This window comes from Fringilla coelebs (assembly GCF_963513975.1).
Source record: "Fringilla coelebs genome assembly, chromosome: 4".
Taxonomy (NCBI): Eukaryota; Metazoa; Chordata; class Aves; order Passeriformes; family Fringillidae; genus Fringilla; species Fringilla coelebs.
The window spans coordinates 45,559,531-45,582,000 of record NC_140032.1 but is presented as its reverse complement, the minus strand read 5'-3'; the positions used below and the strand labels follow the sequence as shown (position 1 = coordinate 45,582,000).

At 39.7% G+C, this 22,470-nt stretch overlaps 1 protein-coding gene across 5 annotated transcripts; it reads right to left on the bottom strand.

Annotated features, from left to right (window-relative positions):
* Positions 1-173: 173 nt before the first annotated feature.
* INTS10 (integrator complex subunit 10) lies at positions 174-21,213 on the bottom strand. 5 transcript variants are annotated; one of them, XM_084203914.1, is made up of 18 exons: positions 21,068-21,213; positions 20,121-20,188; positions 19,322-19,425; positions 18,186-18,325; positions 17,563-17,644; positions 17,130-17,270; positions 16,548-16,719; positions 15,924-16,093; positions 12,208-12,341; positions 11,280-11,436; positions 10,569-10,651; positions 9,698-9,850; positions 8,468-8,576; positions 8,061-8,140; positions 7,445-7,607; positions 6,314-6,407; positions 2,386-2,463; positions 174-499 (listed from the first exon to the last, which is right to left on the bottom strand). In XM_084203914.1, exons 1-18 carry the CDS (start codon positions 21,194-21,196, stop codon positions 343-345), a joined length of 2,214 nt encoding a protein of 737 aa, XP_084060040.1. In that variant the 5' UTR covers positions 21,197-21,213; the 3' UTR covers positions 174-342. The 5 variants fall into 5 exon arrangements, with proteins under 5 accessions (XP_084060040.1, XP_084060041.1, XP_084060037.1 ...); XM_084203915.1 differs by having other exon boundaries at positions 11,280-11,433; XM_084203911.1 differs by lacking the exon at positions 2,386-2,463 and having other exon boundaries at positions 12,199-12,341.
* Positions 21,214-22,470: the final 1,257 nt, after the last annotated feature.

Genomic DNA, 22,470 nt, shown 5'->3' with positions numbered 1-22,470 from the left:
ACTCATGCTGTGATTTCCAAACTAGTGCTAATAAAAAACCTGAAATACCTTGCTATGTTCTCTGTGTATGTGCAAAGATAGAAAGAACTATGACACACATCTTAGTATAATGCTATGGAAAAAAAACCCCAAAACAAATAGGATATTACAAAGACTTCTTAAACAATGTTTTATTTATAAAGTTTGATCTACTCACGTAAGAAATCAAGCAGTGCAGAAGCTGTAACTTACAGGGAACTTCTTGACCCTCTGAACAAGAGATTTTCCACTGCTATGCTGCTTGTTCATACAAAGAGCATTCCCCTCTCTCCATAAAAGACACTGCATCAGGATCCAGTCCGTTCAAGCAAGAGTCTGCAGCAGCAGTATTTTCTCATTAATGCAGAACCTATGCAAGACCACCATGAGATTTTCCCCACAGCGCGAGACCTGGCGCTCCATGGCCAGGCGGAAGTCCTCCTTCACTCCTTTAGTTATACCCCGGGTAACTGTGTGGTGCCTTAAGCAGTGAAGGAAAGAGAGACAGACAACATCAAATCATGGTTATCTAGTGAACTACAGTCTTTTAAAAGGTATTGTGTGTCACCTACTACATGTTTACGGTCCGTATCTGAGTTTATTTAATGAGAGTCTAAGAGCCTGTGCTATGTTATTTTTTAAAAATTATGTTTAGTAGGTTACAAGTCTTTCAACTTGTAGAAGCTGCAAAAAAATCTATGTTCTCACTGCTTTGACTATGACTGCTGAAGGGGGAAATAATGTCAGTCTTCTGGATAACAGGAAAATCTATTCTCTTAACCCAGCAAGTGGAGAGTTCTCCTTGCTTGGGGAAAGGATTTTTTTTCCCTCTACCTTTGCTGCCCAGGCCATTTCTTCACTGTAATCACATCTATAAATGGTTGGGGGGTTGAAAGAAGAGTGAAAAGATGAACTTGCATTTTCTGGAGCACAGGTGCCATCATAAAGAGCAGAGGGCATATTCTACCAATATCAAAGTGCAGGAAGGAGCTTTATAACCCTGTGGGTGCTGATAATACTGTGACTAGTGAAGGGCACTAGTGAGCACTTCACAAAACCCAAATCAAGCCAGGCTGCATCAGCAGAAGCCAGCTCTTATAAAGATACTAGACATCAGGCACGGGGTTACATTTATTCTGAGCAAAAGTTCAGGACGTATTTTCAAACAGAACAAAGGTCCAGCTACTGAGCAAGCTAAAGCAGTGCTGGCTGGGGAAACTTATGGGATATTGCCCTTTTAAAGGTTATTTTTATGAACAGTTCTTTGTCCTCATGTTGGCCTCAACACTGAAATCTTATCCTTAAAACAGTGTTCTGCAGCACCAAAGCACTCTATTTGCACTGGTCCAGAAGTGGGTAAGATCAAGACTTTGTAACATCTACCTGCAAGCCCTGCTTGGGAACGGGAGAAAAAGACATGCCCTGAAGTGAGAACCTTAATACTACTGAAGAAACCAGCATAAATTAATTTAGAAAGAAAAGCATAATGCTAATGCTGAGATGAGTCCTGAGTCATGGGTAAGAAGGGAATAGCTGGTCCGAACACAGCAACCCTACTGAAAGACAGAAAGAAAATAAAAAATAAAAGGGTGAGGGCATCTGTGCCCATTCAGAGATGCTGAGAACAAGGAAGGGAAACCTCAGAATTACCTTCTCCAACAATACCACACAATTTTCATAGAAATAAAGAAGTCTGGCATTTGAGAAGAGACTTCTCTGCCAAAATGGTAGAGACCTTTGCAACACATGGAAAAGGCAAAGCCTACTGGGCAATTCCTTGGTGAGCTATGCTAAGTGAAGCAAACCTGCACTGAAAATACTCCAGTATAGTCAGAGGCTAAGGGATAAGTCCTATTTTCAGTCTTTATTGTCTTAAACATTGCTGGCAGCTGAGTGCTATGGTCAGTTACAGCCTAAAGGAGAATATGCAACCTACAGCTACTGAGCGAGCCAGCAGCACTTTGGAGGATGAGTTATATTACAGCTGGAAAACACAAAACAGAATTCAGAACAACCTAAATGAAGAAAAATTGCTACAAATGGATCCAGGAACCAGTATCTTGAAAATAAAGGGTTATGCTCTTGCTAATATATGATGGAACATCAGTAAAACTTTTGAGGATTTCTACATTATTGTTTAAATTCAATAGCGATTACTAAATTGAAAGGACACGGATACTGGCAACTTATGGGAAAAAGAAAAAGAAATGTTATTATAGAACAACATGGTTTGCCAGGCAATGTAGGCACAAATGAAGAAATAAAAAAAAAAGATAAATATTGAGTAACAAATTGCTGAAAACCATGGGCAGTAAAACATGTTGACAAAACACAGCACACTATGAGCAGGGTTTTTCCACTTGGTACCTGTCAGCAGTCTGTATGCTGGGCTGTAGCACAGGTATGAATTCCTGCTGCAGTAACCCCATGGGAGGGCTAGAGGTCCTTTAAAAAACAGCAAATAGCAGCATTCAAACACCCACACACCAACTCCCCCTCTGGTGCAAAACAACTCTCCAAAAAAGGAGTAACAACTAGGGTGAGCTCACACAGCAGTATGACCACCGAGCAGCCAAAGGGGTGCAGGACTCTTAACAGCATCAAACATGCAAATATCCCCAGATTTCATTGCAAGGCTGCTCTACAGCTGTGGTCTAAATATATACGCATATTTTTGGACAGTTACACCAGGAGAAAGGACAGCAGCAGGTGCAAAACCAATACACAGTTGTACTACGATGAACTGTCACAGCTCTTCCAAGGAAGCATGTCAGTCAGAAAAGCTTTAATCAGAGGAGCACTGCAGATACCACAGCTTCCCATCAGTACTGGCAAGAGCATGTCAGCATACTGGAGAGCCCACAGCTTGGAGCCAAGGGATTGGCTGCTGAGCCCAAGCCAGGTGCATGCACAGCGGGTATCGGCCAGGTTGAGTATGTGGCGGTAATTGTTAAAGGTTGCCCAAGTATCTTTTCATTAGCCCACGGATGGATTTTTCCACCTTTACAAATTCTAACTGCATATAAAAGTAGCTCTTAGAGCATGGTACAATGCAAGAACACAAATTCCCGCTCAGAGCAACCTCCTATTTATGACCAGGGCTACAGGAACTAACCAGCACTGTCTCAGCTGAAAGACAGTTTGTCTTCTCCAGGAAATTAAACTTCTATCTCTATGTGCTATCTAGAACAAGATAATAACCTAACAGGTTCAGTCTAGAGCAATACCCCACTTAAGGAGAAGAGAAAGGAGAAATTTGGTATATAGGAGAGAGGTTTAGTTTCTTAATCTAAGTCTCTTATGTCACCTAAATCTTAATAGGCACCCGAGTAGTGAGTGTACCATTCACCCCCAGAGATGCTATGAAGGGAGCAGAGAAGCAAAACTTACACTTGGATTGCTGTAATTCTGAGTTAAGTGCCTACCTTCAGATCTCACAGGTGGGCATTTGGGTTAGCATCTATGCTTTATTGATAGATACAGACCTTATAAAAGTCAAATAAAGATGGGACATTTAACACTCTAATACAGCTACAATAACCTGAAATAAAATAGCCACAAAAATTATTCCATCAAATGAGATAATTTTTCAAGAGTTCTTGGCATGAGCAGGTCTAGTACTTGCAAAAATGGACATGGGAAACAAAAAATACAAAGGACCAGCAAGATGTTATTGGTCCCAGAGTGGCAGATGTTTGCAAAAGGAATTCTGTGCAACTGTGTCTTCAGTCAGAACTAAGCATACCCATGTGCACAGAGTAAAAATTACACTTTCAAGATACTTTGTTTCACTTCAAAGCAACCTTCTCTGTCCCCAAAGAGAGATGTGATGGGAATAAGAGTAAAAGGAAGGACACAGCTTTCTGATCAAGTTTATACCATTAGGTAGGCTATGATTAGATTAATTAGAGAAAGATTTATCAGAAAGAGGAGCAAGATATTAAGCAGCAATTTCCTGCATAATGCTGTTTTCCTCTTTAGCCTCACCAGCTAACAGCACCCCTACTGACATGAATGTCAGATAAACTGTGAAACTTGGCTTTTCTAGAAGGGAGTTCAAAAGCACTTTATGATGCTGGATTCAAAGCTCATAAAACAAATCTTATACACCACAAACAGAATGAGCTGGCTGTATCACCAGTTAAAACCAAAACCATGGACCTTCTCATTCCCACACTGGATGCAAGCAAAGGGAAATATTTTGCAGAACCTAATTATAAGTCTGCAGACTACCGAGATCCTACTTCATCTTTTGTAAAAGCACACTGCAGTTTGCTTTACTGACTTCAGACAAATGAATATAATTTCCTATGAAGTATAAAGTAGTTAGAAAAAAGTACTGGAAGAAGAATCAGGAATGCATCCGGGGAGAAAATGCCCTGTCTGTCATCAAACAAAAAGCAGTCCTTATAAAAGACATATAATATCTGCAATACATTTCCCATCCATTAAGATGCAGGATTACTACAATTTATGCTGAGAAAAGATCAGACAAAGGAACATCTGCTTTATCTTTGGCCTGTTGCGTCCAACTCAGAGTCTTTCTGAGCATGAATGAACAGCATCTGAGCTGTCCCTGCTAAAATTCATGGGAGGATGGTGCAGCTGCTCATCCAACCAGAACTGGTGATAGTTTTGAAAGGTGTAATAAGCAGCCTGCAGATACTGAGCGTACCAACCACTGTCCCGGGAAACAGGGCTACACTGGCACACTTTATCAAAAACCCCAGCTGGGGGAGGCTGTGAGCTAACCAGGTCAACACTGGTGGCTGACACCAACCCTGGGCCTCACAGCTAGTCCAGCTAAAAAAACACCGGTGGTATCAGGGGAGTAGACATCATCTCTGACCAGTGGCTTAGGCCCTCAACTATCCCTTCCATGGGCTCTCTGGTGAAGTGCTTCCAACCCTACACAGCCCCATGAAACGCTGTACACAGCTTTTCCAGCTGGACAGGGTATTTGACTCTTTTGGCTCACTGAACACAAAGAAATGGACTTCTCTTCTACAAGCTTTTCCTTCACTGAGGAAACATCACAGATCAAAAGGAGGTCAAAGAGATTCTGTCCTGCTAGAAACACTTCTCCCTACCTCCTTCCTGACCGAGGGGGTCAGAACAGAAAGTAACTGTGGCCACGCCAATCAAATGGAGCCAAGAGAAACAGCGCTGAACTACTGCAATGAAATGGAGACAGCAGGTAAAAGTTACCAGATGGAGTCTTCAGTGCTAAGCCCTCTTGCTGGCAAAGCTTATTACTTAACACTCTATGTGGTGCAGCATGCCCTGAAGCTTGTTTTCATACAGCTGGATACAAGCAGTGAGACATGGCAAGGGTAAGAGTTTGAAAACCTAGAGCTTAAAAGAGAAAATTCTCCGTCACATAATTAAGCCTTTGAATTTCAACTTTTCCTTTAATTACACCTCGTATCTCATTTTTGTGTTGGTTGCCTAGATCTCTGGAAAATCTATTTACTAGTTAAATTTGGATCCCGTTGTCTTATGTTAGGCTCCCATTTTGAAAACTTCAGCCCATTTCTGGTTAGCGAACAGCCAGAATACACTGACCCTAAGTGGAATTTCAACAAACTTTAAGCAGTCCCCCTTTTAGGAAGCAAAATACTCAAGTTCTCATAACAACCAGGATACTCCAAAACATTATGCCACTAAAACCCTGCAGCAGACAGTTTTGAGTCAAGACTGAACAAGTAAAAACACCCAGGAAGTTAATCCAAATTATTAATTTACTTCAGCATCTTGTAATAAACTAAGCAGAATAAGATGACCTGCTAATTCTAACAGAAAGATTACTGGAGTGTAGCAGGAATGTAATTGAATTTATATTTTTACCGGAATTTTTCATCATTCAATGGTCTTTCATGAATTTTGTTTACAAAAATAAGCATAATAGTGCCTTTTGCTCAGCATTACTCTTCAGCAAAATTAATAACAATACTTTGCACTCATGCCTAATTATTTGAAGAATTTCTGGAAAGTGCAAGTGTTGAAAGAGCACAACTGTAATCACTTTAATACCAATCACTCTAAAGCAAATGCCACACTCAGAAATAAAGTCCTGTAAAAGCAGGAATTAAAGCTGAAGAACACCCCCTCCCCAAAAGAATACATAGATCAGCAGGAGTCAGAAAAAGACACTCATGGCCTTGTTTGAACTCATTAAATTTAAGCTCAAAGACATGACAAACTATCCAGAAGATAACATGAAAGCAAAGACAACCAGAACATACTCCCTTTTTTTTTTTGCCAAAGAAAACAGTAAATGCTTTTTTATCCTTACTTGATCAACATTGCTTGATTTGGCAGCAGTTCCAGATGAATTTTCCCTCCTTCCTGTGTTCTTAAATAAGCAAATTCCTCCAACATATCAATATCTGAAGAAAACGTTAAAGATTTGAGTAGGGAAACGATGATTGAGAACATTCTTTGTTATGCCTCCCATCTGAAGCCACATTGCTGAGAGTCAAACTGAAAAGCTATTGAAGTCCCTCATTATTTAAAGTGATAGAGAAGATCACAGCATGTATTCCTAATCCTCCACAAACTGATGAGAAATGGCTTTTCAAAGTGAAGAATACATCCGTTAGTTTCTTTTCTTTCTTTGTTTCTTTGTATGTAGTCAGAGGTAAAGAAGGGTGATCTCAAAGTTCCCTGGGTTTCACTTCCTTTTCCTGCACTCCAGGTTATGAAAGCAGTGCAAACTGAGGCTGCATCTGAAGCAAGTGCCACCACAGTGGCACATTATCACCCTTTTCAGTTTTCTATTTTGATCCCTTATTTAGCCGCTTGGTTTGTGTGTGGTTTTTTTTCCCTTTCCTTTAACACCACAGCTTATTTAGGCATCACAGATAGGAGTTAGACCCCCTCTGCTTCCTGAGACCCATGGCTGGATGTCTATTTAGGTTAAACATGAAACTGTCCATTTGTGTGTACAATGATCAAAATTTATATCAGATAGCTGAGTAGTTAAATCAGACATGCTTTGCACGATCTTTGACATAGCTCATTACCTTACTCAACCCAAACATGTTACAGAAAGTATTTCACAAACAAGAGCCAAAATCATTCAGCTCTGCAGCACAGGTACTACTTTGTCTTTTTTGTTAACAGCCTTGTACATAATACCTATTTCTTAATGAAGAGATTGCTGCCACTTGCATGAGCAGTCTGAGCTCCTGCTGTTTTTCTGAATGGATATGCCATGGCAGTGTACTTAAATATGCCTCCTGTGTAAATATGCACAGGAGGCATATTTACAGTCCATTGTGTACTGAGCCTACTACAAGAGGTTTTCTTGGTATGAAAATAAATACAAAATATGTTTCAAAGAAAGAGCTGCTGTGGAAACTAACAGCTTTTTCAACACTACAGCACAGGATGTGAAAGACATTCTTGGTTAGAGAAAGGATACTTGTGACATAGTTGAAAAAATTCTCATACTGGAAGTTTCCTTGCTGGCAGATTTTGTTGATGGCTTTCAGGAACAAGTTCTCACCCCTCGGCCACTCATGCTGAAGCAGAACAACTACGTGGCCCAGTGCCATATCATCTCTGCTGTCTGTGAAAGCTCTGAGCTTCAGGGGAAAAAATTACATTCAGACAATCAGGAAATACATGATGCTTTCAAAAATATATAGGATTTATCTCACTTAGATCTGTGCAAATACAGAAGTTCTTTAAAAGTATATATTAAGGCAGAATGAAATACACTTCTAAAGTAAGTTGGAAATTTCCAGCTAAAATACAAAATCATCTCCCACTGATTATAAGAGAAGTCTGAACAGAGACAAAAATTTTGAGATCTCTTCTATCGTCTCTGCTCAAAACCAAAACAAATAAGAGAAAAAAAGAGAAAACAAACCCTTCTCCATCAAAACTCCCCTCCCCTCTCCAAAAGAAGATCCTCCCCATACCCACTTAGGTAAGAAGGATTGAGGCACAGCCCTGGGATATGGCCATGCAGTTTCAGGATACATAAACTAGGCCTTAAGCACAAGAAAGCTCCAATTACCTTGGAGCTATCTTACCTTGAAACAAGCCAACAACAGATGAAGGCAGTAAGGCATGATAGCTCTACTGGTACATGGCCAAAGCTTCAAATCAGACCCTGCAACACATCATTTCTTTAGGGGCCTCACATCAGGTAGGTTGAAAGAAATTGAAATGGAGCAAAACAAATCCAAAATTACCACATCTCAGGTAGGGAGGAAAGCTTTAAATGTAAATTATGACTGATTCAAAATGTGAAGTGAAACATTTAAATCTTTCTTCCGCACTTCTCTTTTCCTGTGGTAGGACCTTGCCACCAATATACTTTAAAAGGTACAAGCAAGAAAACCTCAATACAAAACCAAGAGGAAATAAAAAACTTCCTCCCTTTTCATAATACAAAAATTCAGCTAACACTGAATTTAGGATAATAGCAACTCCATACCTTTCCTGAATTTTGACTTGACTTTAGGTTGCTCCTCTTGTACTTTACCTCCTTCTTGTATTGGAAGTAAAATACAGCACATGAGGTCAAGCACTTTTTCACACGTTTGCTGTAAAAGAAGGGACATGATAATGCTAAATTTAAATTCAAGTTCTTAGATATTCCAATATGTTAATAACAATAAAAAATTTCAGACACCACAAAAGGACAAAACAATCACAAAATTCTTTGCCAGAACTTGGGTTGACTTAATACATAGTACAGTCTGGCTAAGCAAAAAGACTTAGCTGTCACTAAACAACCTCTGAGAGCCTACATACATAATTTTAATTTTGAAAAAAATGTACTGGCATTCTTCATTTCAAGAGGGCAAGATCAATATAACTGCAATCAAAAATTATTTTGTTTTGAAGGATTAAGTTTTTAAATAAATTATTAAAATAATTTTGCAAAATTTATTTTGTTCATGGTAAAAATAGAAAGGAAAATGGCAATCTGACAGCATGACAGAAATTCAATGAATTTTTAATGCTATTTCCTAGCAAGGAGTCTGTGGGATTATATGATCACATTTCCAGTGAAAAAGTATTAAAGTGGAAGGGACAAAAGCACTTGTCCAGCAGTACTAGGATGACGTTAGAGCCTAAGAGACAGAGCCTTTATTGTCAGTGTTGACTCTGACTGACCTCAGACCACCAGGCACTCCTGCATGATTAAAAACACAAAACATCTATTGCAAAAGTAGAGCAAGTTCAGAGGTCAGGCCAAACAATATTGTTCTGGTGTCTCTTGTAGCATCAGTTAATAACTAACTCTCTTTTAAGATGATCACAGAAGTTCCTTTACTTTTTCTTTCGCCTGCCACATGAAGTCTGTACCTAAAAGAATTCCCCCTCAGTTTAAGGAACTAATTCAGTAAAGTTAAGGAATTCAAATTAAGGATACATTTACAGACAACTCAAACACATGTAGCCACAAAAAATCATAACTAGCCCCCCAAATCTTCACTATCAAAAAGACTATACACATATATATAAAGTTGTTAATGGACAGTCAGTTAATGTGACACTAAGTACAATTCTCCCAGTAAAGCATGGATTTTTCAGTAGACCCTGGCTGATGTTTGATATCCTGCTGAAAGCAGGCTCCCAGGAAAATTCTAAGGAAAAAGAGAAATGGGAACCACAGGGTGAGTTGATGAAGGCCCAGGGTGTGGAATGCTGTACGTACCCGATATTCTCCAAGGGCAAAGTGGCACGATGCTAACTGGATTAGTGCTCTCTGACTTTCTAAAGATCCTTGTCCTGTAATTTGCTGGGGAGAATGAGAGCCCTGAAGAGCTGCCAAGTGATGTAGGCTGCTAATTGCTTTTTTGTACTGCCCCTTTGAAAAAGAATATTAAAAAAAAACCTGTTAGGGTCTTTTCTATACAATAGTAGAGAGATCGAGAAAAAATTCTCTTACAGAAAGCTTTCAAAATGGTGCGTGTCCAAGTAACAAGCCTTCAAAATTTTAATCTAAACTAATAATGTCCAGTGATGAGTTGTGTACAAGACTGTGTGTGGGTCAATCATTTACAAGACAGTCAGAAGACAAACAAAATTCTGCTTTAAAAAGCCAGTTCACAAAATCACATTTGTAACTGAATCAAATAATTATATTCCTGAATTAATCATTACTTTATTTAGACTAATGAAGTTTGAAATAGCTCTTGTTCAGGCACAAGCAGAGGCAAAAATAAAAGATTCACAAAGGAAAAATTAAGAACAAGCTTTCTTCTGTAGATGGTATTGAAATGAGCACAGTCAGCCTAATTTTTGTGGAGAACATAGATGTTTTTCCACATGCCAAAATTAGCTGGACTCAAACAACAGCTATTGGGACAGGAACATTCAAAGCAGGGTACCAAGTTTGTAGTGCAAACAGTGTAGCTCTATCCCCAGAAGAGGCATACTTTAAGGCATAAAATCAGTAGACACTATAAGCAGTCAAACTGGCTAATCAGAATTACTATTTACAAGAAAGAAGTAAATTGCTATTTACTAGAAGGAAGAGCAACACAATGGTGGTGTTTTCTAGTTTACAGCATATTTTTTTTTACCTGGTAGATGATCATGTCTGTAAGAAAGATTCTTAACCAAAGCCAGGTTTCTGTCTTCCATGACAAACAAATTCTGGTGAACTCTATGTTAAGTGATTAGAGAAGAAAAAGCCAAAGAGAACATGAAACAACTAGCAGCTTTGGGTTAAATATCAATAATATATATATAAAAGCTGAATTTAAAAATGGCACCAAAAGATTAAGAGGACGAAATCCTTCACATATAGGATACTCTCTTCCTATACACTCATTTTTTGATTACACTTCTCTTCACAGTGTCCAACAAACCTAAGAGCAGCTAGGTGGTACTGTTTGCCTGCTTTTTAGGAGAGAAATTCTTTTCAAGATTATCACACCAGTTATTAACAGAAAGGGAGACACAGTAAAAACACAAGTTCTTAATCATGAACTAAATCTTAATCATCCTCACTTAACACTATCAGCCCTACTACTGACCAACTGCTCCAACAGAAGTAGGGGTGAATAAGCAAAGATGCATCAAGAATGAAATGCAATACAGGAATGAAATATTCAGCAATGCAACACCTGATAAAGCTTCTTACTGGAACTTCTATCAGAAATACTCGGGACACAAAGCAATTTTGATTTTAAGGATTCATAATGGCAGGAATTCCATTTTTAACAATAAAAAAAGTGATTTCTGTGCAAAGCAATGAAGTCTAAATGCAATTCTAAATGCAGTTACCTTACCTTTGTCAAGTGATTCCAGAGAATAAAGCAGCTCCCAGCTCTCTCTTGCCAGTTTGAAACTCTCTAATACTTCAATGGAGTTTGCAAGATCAGCCTTATTTACTGTAATATGGCGACTTCTTGCCTTCCCAGAAGGATCCTCATCATCTGAGCTCTGCTTAGAAGTCAGTACAAAACACAAAGATGAACTTCTTAATTTATACTTTCTTCAGAGGACTCTAAAGTCACAGAAGTTCCACAGAACACAAGAAAACAATTATGTATAGAGGTGCCACAGTCCTAGTTTAAGTGGCTTTAAGTGATTTTTCACTTAGCTTGTTTTAAGGTTAGATCCATCTGGTTTGCTACCAAGAACTCAGTGGCACAGTGTGATGAGCAGTATTCCAAACAAATTTATTCTGTTTACCACCACTGAGCTTCAGCAAGATTATCTGTTGAAGTACATACACACTTCACACTTTATGACTCAACTTAAGCCTACAGTGGCATAATGCAAAAGAAATCCTGGTATTCTCTTTATAGCAGAGAAATTCTATAAAACAGTCATCTTCTACCATTAAAGCAATAGATATATTGACAGTTCCAATCATGAAAAGTCAATTGCTTTGGAAGTTTACCTGTAGAATACCTGACTGCTATAGCCACTACCTGAATTACCTGACTGGTATAGCTACTTTTTTAAGTGCCTCTGCTGAACTACTTTAAGTTAAAGCATTCACAGCAGAACATGTGTCTACAGCAATTGCTGCAAAAATGGTTTCATTCTTGCTGGCTTTTGAAAAAAAAAGGTTTGAAAATTGTGGTCATAAACAGCTAATTCAGGGTAGCTCTAAAAATATGTCTTTTACATCTATGTCAAAACCATTGTTGTTTAAATCCCAGTAGCAATGCCATTCTTGTTATGAATTAAAAAGTCTACAAAAGTTACCATTGTTTTTTCTCTTCCTTCAGCAAGTTTCCTTTTTTTGTGTATGTGTTTGTTACGGTCAATATCTGTATCACCATAGATGTTGGGAACATCCTCGAGAAGAACCAGTGGAGTTTGGTTTGGAGCATTTGGACCTGGATTTAAAGATAAATTAATTCACAATTGCCCTAACTGATCTGAAATGTCTTATGCCTACAGCAAGCTGGGTTTTTTTTCCTTCACAAGTAATGACTATAATGCTACAGAAAACATTCTTAATTTAAGTCACTTAAATTGCTTAAATTATTCTGGTAAAGCTGTGGTTTCCTCAACACAGCCGTACAGTGAAGGTCAGAGTGCATTTACCAGACATCACCAGAGTCTGATTGAGAGCTTCAGAGTATTTCTCTATGCCTTTCTTCTGGAGCAGTCACAAGATATACTCAGGCAGCAGGTGTTCTCTGATCAAGCATTATTTGCTTTAAATAAGTACAATTATTCAACAGATGAACTCTGAAGCACAAATGGCTCTGAAGTTAACAGCCACAAATATGGCAAAGCACAACAATAGTCTCAAAATATTTCTCATGAGAAACCAAACCAATAGGCTGACATGCACCGACCCCACAAAGAAGTTTGTGCATTTTATGACAAGATTTCCCCAGTAGGATCACTCAGTGTCAGCTCTGTCCCCACCAATTTTAGTAAACAGAATCAAACCTTTAGTTGACTGCCAGAGCTCATCTTCACTCCCAAAAAGTAGAAAAGCCTCATTTTGGAACACAGAGAATAATTTCTACTGTCACAGAACATCCAGAATCTGGTACCTATTATTTCATACCCAGTGCTTAAGTTTCATTAGACATAAAATAGGAACAGTACTTCTTAATCTCAAACAACATTGATATGTGATCACTAGTGAGACAGCTTTCCTTCCAAAACCATTTCCTCCTTCTGCACAATCAAGCTGCATATAGATGTGCAAAGCTCAAAGAGAAATGTAAAGGGAAGAGGAATCCTCTAATCTGTCTTCTCGTTCTGAAATCTCTGTCAGGTAAGACAGTAGTGCAAACAAGTATTTTCAGTTTGTGCATTTCTTCTATTTGCAGAAAGATATGAGGCTAAGGTCTCATTTGCAACTGCAAAGAACTAATTTGAGAGCTTAGTAGATGATTCATTTTATCTCTTGACATTAAAAAAAACTTCTATTAAGCTTCTTCTATCTATGCAAAGTGATGTGTAAGGAGTTCACCACAATAGAAGCTCCTCTTAGAAGAAACAGCCAATTTGCTCTACCTAACAAATACAGGTCAATAAATACAACCACAACAACCAGGTCAATAAATACAACCATTGAAATTGCCTAACAAATACAGGTCAATAAATACAACCACAACAACCAGGTCAATAAATACAACCATTGAAATTGCACCTACAGCACACTGCAATCACCTCTCCTGTACCATCATGTATTCCACTATGTCAGAATTTCACGTGTGAAAACTGAAAATAGAGCCAAGACATAACACAGAATATTCATAGCTGTTTCTCATGTATGCAAAGTACCACAACTGGGATGCTGGAAGAGTTTCACCATTAGAACCTCAAGAGCTGCCTAGTTTTAACACCTGAGAAGAAAAATATTGGGTTTTTCTTTTACTCATACTGACTCAAATTATTGCCAGCTAAGTGCTTTGCTTTCCAAGCAAGTATTCTCCTCCCAGCACCAGAAGTGCACTGCAATCTTTATTCAAAAATCTCCAGTCCTAAAACAAAAGAAAAATCTGTAACACTTGACTGGGGCTGCAGACCATCTCTTACAGTACTGAAAGTTACACAGGCATACAAAGAGCAGCATTGTGTTTTTCTGTCTGAGCTCTAGAATCAAAGCTAACAAAGTTTTTAATTGTTTTCTAGCAGAGTGTTATAAATAAACCCCCAAAAGCATCAGCCCAAATAGCAACTCCTGCCAAGCCTGGACGCAGCCTCAAAGTTATGAGAGGTGTGAATTGCCTCATTCATTTCTCAAGCCTCCAGCAAAGCAGATACAAATTATGTAAGAGAAAAGCATTGAAACGTTTTCCCTCAAGAGGCCTCTTGCAAATCCACACACATGAGAAGAGAGTCACAGATCTAATCCTCACAGATGAGGAGAGAGTGTTTTTCTCTACAACCACGCTTCCAAAATATGAAGGATTCTACATTTCTACAGTAAGCCCTCCAGAGAGAAGAAGAAAAAATTCTAATGATCGAAAAGATTTGAAAGGCACTGAATACCAGTGGACTTCAATGCTAAAGCAGAAATGAGTAAAAAACATCCTGGAAATATGTTCCTGATATCAGAAAATGACAGAGAGTACCAGAAAAGTTGCACCAAAGGAACTGCACTCTGTGACTTCAGTATGCATTCTTTTTCTGGTAGTTCAGTCAGAAAATGTGAGCTTTGAGCTTTGAAATACACAATTGTACAACTTAAAAAGGAACATCTTCCCTAGTTCTTTACTTTCTTTCTTCTTTAACTTAGAATCAAGCAGCTAAAATTACATGCACACCTGAAGTATCCTCCTGCCCACCTTAACCCTTCTTCTTCTGGGCAGAACAAAAAACTTGATTCATTAGTTAATTAGCTGTAGTTGTTTAAGTGACTATGTTCTTTGCATACCAGTTGCCATGTCATTTGTCCTCTGAGCTTAGCTATTTACTGGCATTGTTCAGATGATCACCCAGCACACTGTACAGTTGTTTAAAACCCATCATTTGTATTGACTACTTCCTTACTCAAATGATCATTTGTTCCATACAGAAAAATGTGATGAAACTTATGATCACAACACAGAATTAAAACTGTCATTTTAACATGAATCAATAATTGTAGTATTAATAAGTACTAATTACCTATGGTGACAATTGTTATTGTTGCAAGGAATTTCCAATCACATAATTAAGAGCTGAAATTTCCTCTTTGTGACGCTGTTTATTTCAGTAAGTTCTAAAAAAAATTGAGCTTAAAAAAACCTTCCTCAGCTTCTGGCCCACCCCTGTGAAGTCCAATCAATCCCAAAAAAAGCAATCCAAGGCTCTCCAAGCAATCTAGTACATCCAAAATGCAGATGCAAGTGGGTAGGAAAATGTACAGGTAACACACACATGTTAAACATTCAATTTACCAATTAATTACTAATTAGGAGTAATGTGCAAACACACCTCAAAGACTATGCTTAAACTATATAAAGAAAGACAAGTTGGAAGGTTGTGAATGTCAGGAAATCTTTTCCTATTCAGCTTTCATTTGCTTAATTACAAATCTGTGTGTTCCCAATGCAAAGCTATCTTCACTTATTTTGATTGAAGGAAAGCAGGAAAATGTCAGCTTCAAAGAAACAAAATCAGAGGAGAAATGAAACAAACACAATGCTCATGGAAGAGTATGAATCAACCCTAAGGATGTTTCACATAACATCTGGTCTGTTACTTTTGTCCTTGCTAGACAATCAGCTGCTGCTGGCCAACGTTGAAACCACAATGCTAAGCTAGACTGATCTTTGGTCTGATCCACTCCACATTTGTTATGAACTACTGCTGGCAAGATTAATGGCTTGGGAGAATTACAACAAGTCATAACAACATGTAAGTGTTATTTTGTGAGATGACAGTTTCAAAAGTCTAATGAGAAAACATAATATTAGCAATGAAATCATGAAGAGCTCATTACAGAAGTTGAAACATTAGAAACTAACCTTGAAAGAGTGATGGCTGGATATTGCTGACATACTGAAAAGCATTTTTAAAGAAGACCAACATCGTGGAATACACTACTTGATTCTTGTATTTAATGTGGGCTTCACTATCAAAGTTACTGATGTATCTGCAAAGATCTTTCATTCGATGCAGAATGTCACCGTAACTCCTGAGGTGAAGAGAGAGAACAAGAATTCAGGATGTTACACAGACTCTGCAACTAAAGAGAAGAATGCATAGTGAATATGAAAGTCTCAATGTTTCTGCTGAGGATATCCCCCAGCATCAAGCCAGAGGAGGCTGGGAATACAAGCTAGTGAAATTTCACAAAAGATTTACTGTGCTTCACTTCACTGTGGCACATAGGGAAGGTTACCCCACAGCACTGTAATGCTTATGCATGACTTTCATCATCAAAAGTTGATTTTAGAGACTAATTTGAAAGTGTTGTCTAGAACCCTGTTTTTGCTTTACATTGTACAGTCTTGAAAGAAAAGCTGCAGTGAACTTACACAAAATGTTCTTGTGTTAAAATTGTTCTTCAATGAGAATTGTTCTTAATAAGAATCAAAAAGCCAAAATCTCCATGAGGGGAAATACCCAGCAAAATAGAGCTTTCTTACCTTCTTCCCTTATCCATTTGCCACTCACACCTCATTCCCACCACAGACAGTATTTTAAACAGCCTCTCCCAAGGATCTGTAATCTGGGATGATTTCTCTGTGAGACCATCTATTACATATTTCTGAGAGCTGCGCTTGCTTGGAGACATAATATCAGAGGAATCTTGTGAACCTAGGAAAATCAGCACATTTTTCTCTTCATAAAGAAATCAAACAAACTGATTCATTTTCAAGAAGACATGTAAAAACTATGTTGGACCTTTCAGGCTAACCATTCTTTACGCAGAAGTCTAACAGGGAGCATCAGGCATTTCTGCCTCTTTGTACAAGAGAGCTGATAGGCCAGATAAGGACATCTTGGACATCATTCTGTCCCACCTTTCATATGCTGAAGCATCATGACTAAGTAGTTGAAGCACCATCTTGGTATTTTGGAATCAAAGAACTAAGAAACACTAAATACTACTATTAATGGTATCTTGTCTGTGGGATACATTAACATAAAAATAATGCATTTTTGATTTATGGACATCAGTGATACTAAGACACATTCTAAACTTGATTTTGTGAAAATATTCTTACCTTGATATTGACTTTCTGTCTGTGTAGATCTAGTCACATAATTAATATAAAATTCTGCTGCTTTATTCAGATATTTATACAACAAGCTGGCAGGAAGTCGTACATCAGGGTTGTTAATTATCAGAGGAAGAACATCACAAACTAAAATAGAAAACAAACAAAAAATCCTTTAGGTTTATGGGGTTTTTTGTTCTATTTCTCCTAGGTAAGGTTTCTCCATTAGCAATGGGATGACCATACACCAGAAAGAACCTCACATGAATGGTTCTAGGACCGACTTGTACCATATGGCCAGCCTGAATTAACACAGCCTGAGCCTCTTCTGACTAAAGCAGTTTTCTCATCATAGTATCATGAAAGAAGTTTACTGACCTCAGAACATTGTCATACTAAAAAGTTGCACTGTAAAACAAGAACATTTATATTTTCTTACCAAATAATTTTCTAAAACAATTCACTGGAGATTCCTGGTCTTCAATACTTTCAGCATCTAATAACGTTTCTCCAAGGCCTACCTGTGTGAGCAGAGGTGACAATCAAATAGTGGACCAGTGGTTTCAGAAACTTTTTGAGTGCAATTCAGTGGGGTTGAACAGTAATTCAGAAACAATTCTATGGCAACAGCATGTGCAAGTCTCCAAATATACAGTTAAACTATCCACACTTAACAGCAGATGAAAAGCAATGTCAGAAGATAGCAAAACCAGACCAAGAGACAAACTGTGCATAAAACTGTTTCAGTAATGACACACACAGACAAGTGAAAGTGATGTATGATTGATATCCTTTCATTTACAAAACAAAAAACTTCTGCTTTTTTTGCTTAATAAATATAAAACTTTTGTTTTATTTGCTTCTATTTGTATTCTGCCCAATCCCTTCCTGGTGGTAAGCTCAAGATCCAGCAGTCTGAACTATTTATTAGCCACAATTAAACCTGAACAAAAAGACCCATCCTCTCATTAAGGCAGAGGAAAACACATTTCAGCAGAACCTCAAAAAACTGAGGGCCAATATCCTTAACAATTACTGTGAGTTCCTCTTCTCTTCTCTTACCCCGTGTTGCACCACGGTCTCTGGGAAACGCCGCAGAAGTAGAAGGAGCATTTCTGCCCTTTCTAATGTGTTAAAGCACTGCTCTGTTGCCTTCAGGAGCATTTCACACTGAACGCGACCAGGAAGGGTCTCAAATAATCCTTAAAAAAAAAAAATAACATTGACAACATTAACTTGTTGTGTCTGAATTGTAAAGATGACTGACAAAGCATAAAAGACCATCACATCACCCTGCTTTGCTGAACAAAAAGGGATTTCCTTATGCTTTTTCCACTTTTAACACACATACCTGAAAAAAGTCTGTTTCTTTCAGAGAAGACCAAATAAATATTTATCTGTAATAGTGTTTATTTGGGTGCAAGGAACTTGAATTGACAAGTAAGACTGCTAGTAAGTAGAATACTCTAAATCCCAATACTTCAGTATCTGATGTTTCAAGATGCTATCTCAAAACCGTTCATTTATTTTTTTTCTTACATTTTACTTCTACAACCAATACTTTCATTACTAAAATGTAGGTTTTTTTCAATTTAAACATCCATTGAGACACTAAAAAGAAATTCACATATTCTCCCTGTATGTTTTATGCATTTGCTCTAAAAAATATACCCCATGAAAATCAAATGTTTTCTTAACTGGAATATTCTTAGAGCTTCTGAAGTACATATTCAAACAGCAGATTATAGTTTCTCAGGTGTAAATCCTGCTTTCAAAACTTCCTGTGGTTGCCAGCAGTGAATGCCAAGCCCTTCTGGACACCATTCATTTTTATATCCCTCACTAATTCAACGAGAATTCACCCCATTTTTACAACCATCCACTGCTCTCTGCAGTCTGCGAGACGATGATTTTAAAGTCCCATTCCACTTATTTCCTATTCAATTGCTCTTCTATGTGCTTCTTGTTCTGGCAGAGAAAGCCTACCCATACCAGAGACAAAGCAATGGGAATCAGCTTGTCATGTCCCTTTGATTTTCTAAGCCTAACACACCAAATGAAGTCTGTATGACTGAATTGAGGGCAAAAAACAAACCCTGCAGCCCACAGGCAAAGTTAGAAAAATTGGCATTTACTTGTCAAACTAGATAAATAATCAGAGGGCTTATTTTTAGATTACTTCAGAATAGAATCCTTACCTCTTAAAAACTGTGTCTGCTTGTCCTGGGAGTCATTCCTTAATGCTGATGTAATAACACTGATCTCCCTCCATACAGCAGGCTGGTCTGGAAAATTCACAAACCTGTAACAAAGTTTAAGACAAGGAATGTACACTGATCTCAAAATCTGTATCAAAGACAAAACCTTCTCATAAAAGTATGCATTTGGGCAAAACAGAAAATAAAACCTTCCTTTTTACAGTTTATTCTTAATTAATTAGATCTTTTGTGCTAATTTATCCACACAGATTTACAAAAACTCTAAGTTTATATTTTTGGAAATCCTGACATATATCTGTCCACAGAAGGGCAGTGCAGCTGGCGAAGGGTCTGGAGCATAGGTTCTGTGAGGAGTAGCTGAGGGAGCTGGGGTTGTCCAGCCTGGAGAAAAGGAGTTCTCAAGAGTGCCCTTATCACTCTCTACAAGTCCCTGAATGGAGGCTGTAGCCAGGTGGGGTCAGTCTTCTCCCAGGCAACCAGTGACAGGACAAGAGGACTCGGTCTTAAGATGCCCCAGGGGACATTTAGGTTGGACATAAGGAGGAATTTCTTCTCAGAAAGGGCAATTAGATTTGGAGTGGGCTGCCCAGGAAGTGGTGGAGTCAGCATCCCTGAGGTGTTTAAGGAAAGACTGGATGCAGCACCTGGTGCCATAGTCTAGTTGACAAGGTGGTGCTTAGTCATAGCCCGGACTCAATCATCTCAGAGCACTTTCCCAAACCGATTCCATGAATGGAGCACCTGGGATAAAGGCAGAGTTCCAGCTCTGATTACTTACATGTCGTAGAGCAGCCTGCCTGCAGACGCTGTCCTTTCAGCATTCCTCTCAATAGTGTACATCTCATACTGCAGCATGCAAGAACAGAACATCAGCTTTCCCAAATACATTTATCAATCACATCAGTCCCTCCACTCTAAAAAACTGCCCTTGATTTGCCACAGCAGTCTGCATAATAGAAAATAAAAGGACTGCAACATTTGCTGGAGAAATTAGAAGGTGCATTAGACTATTTAATCACACATTAATTTAGGCATAAAATTCTGCTTGACAATATACTTAATATTATTAACACTGCAACCTTCTAGTATCTAAAGGAGAGGCCACCAGAGAAGTCAGAGAAGGACTCTTCATCAGGAAGTGCTAGGACAAGTAGTAATGGGTACAAACTGAATGAGGGGAACTTTATATTATATATAATGACGAAATTCTCTAGTGTCAGAGCGCTGAGACACAGGAACAGGCTGCCCGGAGAAGCCGCGCTTGCCCCATCTCTGGAAGTGTGCAAGCCCAGGTTGGATGGAGCTTGGAGCAACCTAGTCTAGTGGGAGCTGGCCCTGCCCATGGAAGTGGGGTTGGACCAGATGATCTTTAAACCAACCCTTAACATTCCATGGCTCTGTGAACACGCCGGCTTAATTTTTACACAAACTGAAAACTTGGAATTCAAAGAGTTCTTTGAGCACGGTTTGAACCCGGTCAAATGCCACGCAAGGCCCCCAGGATGCCACAAAAGCCATATTGAGGAGAGATACTTTAACCAGTAGCAGTAGAAGTAGTGGTAATAAAGAGTTTTCTTTTGTTTTTTAACCGCGAAGTCACCGCGGCACCCACCGGCCCCGCCCCTCCCCGCCCCCATTGGCCGAGCTGTCTGTCAATCAGGCAGGGCGGCACCGACCCCGCGCGGGGCCCCGGTACCGAACGTGTGCGACAGAAGCGGCGCTCACTTGTATGTTGAAGTCGGCGGGGTAGAGGCTCCGCGCCGTGATGAGCCAGGCCTTGGCCGCCCACAGGTCCCCCGGTACTAGCTCCCGGGCCCGCTTCACCAGGAACTCACAGTCCCCCTGCGCCGACATCTTGCAGCCGGCGCGGCCTGGCTCCGCCCCGGCCGCCGGGCGGCGCGCATGCGCCACGGCGCTCCTCGAGCCGGGCTCGCCCGCACTTCCGCCCCAGCGCGGCGCGGCGCGCGGAGCGCCCTCGCTGGCCGGCGTGTCGCGGCGGGCCCGGGACTGCTCGGCGGCCCGGCCCGAGCGAGCCAAAGCGCCCGTGTGGGCGGCAGCGAGCGCTGCCCTCCTAAAGCTGGTGTTGCTGCAGGTCAAAGCCCGCTCTGAAAGTTCAAGGCGCTGCTGCCTGGGCTAGTGTTGTCTAAAGTTCTTACAGTCCGCTGCTAAAGTCACCGCAGGCAAATGCGAAGGAAAAGCAGGACCTTTCACCACAGATCTGCATCCACCTTTCAGCAGCTTGGAAGAGAGTCTTGCTTCTTATAATTAGATTTTAATGTCAGGACGCTTGATTACAAGCATAACCCCTTATGTTACTTAGTCGGAATTCTCAGTTTCTTTCCTTGTCGCTTTCTTTGCTCCTTTCAAGTAAGCTCTTCCTTTCTGATGTTGCAATAGACCTTACAGACTTTGCACTTGGGGACTTCCACTGATTAAATCCATAAATTACACATCTAAGAGCTAGTGCAATAATCCTTTCAGCAAATAGTTTTAAGAGACTTGTAACCTCTCTTACAGGTAAAAGGCAAGGTCCTTGTTTTCCTGCTGAGGTGACTGTGGCCATTCACACAGAGACTGTGGCCATTTGTCACCACAGAGAGGTGACAAAGGCACAGCAGAAAGTCAGTCCCTCATTAAACAGGCGCCTCCTCTTCTCCTGCTCTTGTTATCAAGCTACAAACTGCTGTAGGATGGCACAGGTACCTAAAAAAGGCTTCACAGCCCTGCAATCTGCAGCAATGTTAATCACTGGCCGGTGTGTAGGTCACCCAGAGCTCTTCCCCATGTGCCTGTGCAGATGTATACAGCCAAATTTGATTGACTAGTAATAATAATTTAATAGTTTTGCATTCTGGGACTGAATATGGTAATAAAGTTGTGTATTCTGTCTCTTTGGAAACTGCCCAGCAAGAGCTGATGGGCTAGTTGGGGCTCCCCCTATGCTGCTTGTGAGGCCAGAATCAGGATGCTGCAGGAAGGAAATGGGTGGGCAGGGGATTACCAAAAGTTATTTCTGAAAATTAATGGATGTGTGAGGAGTGCCCTGAAAAATTGCTGGTGCAGAATCGCCCCTAAGACATCAGCTAGGCAGAGAGATAGCAGTTTTTGAACCAGTTTCACAAGGTGTC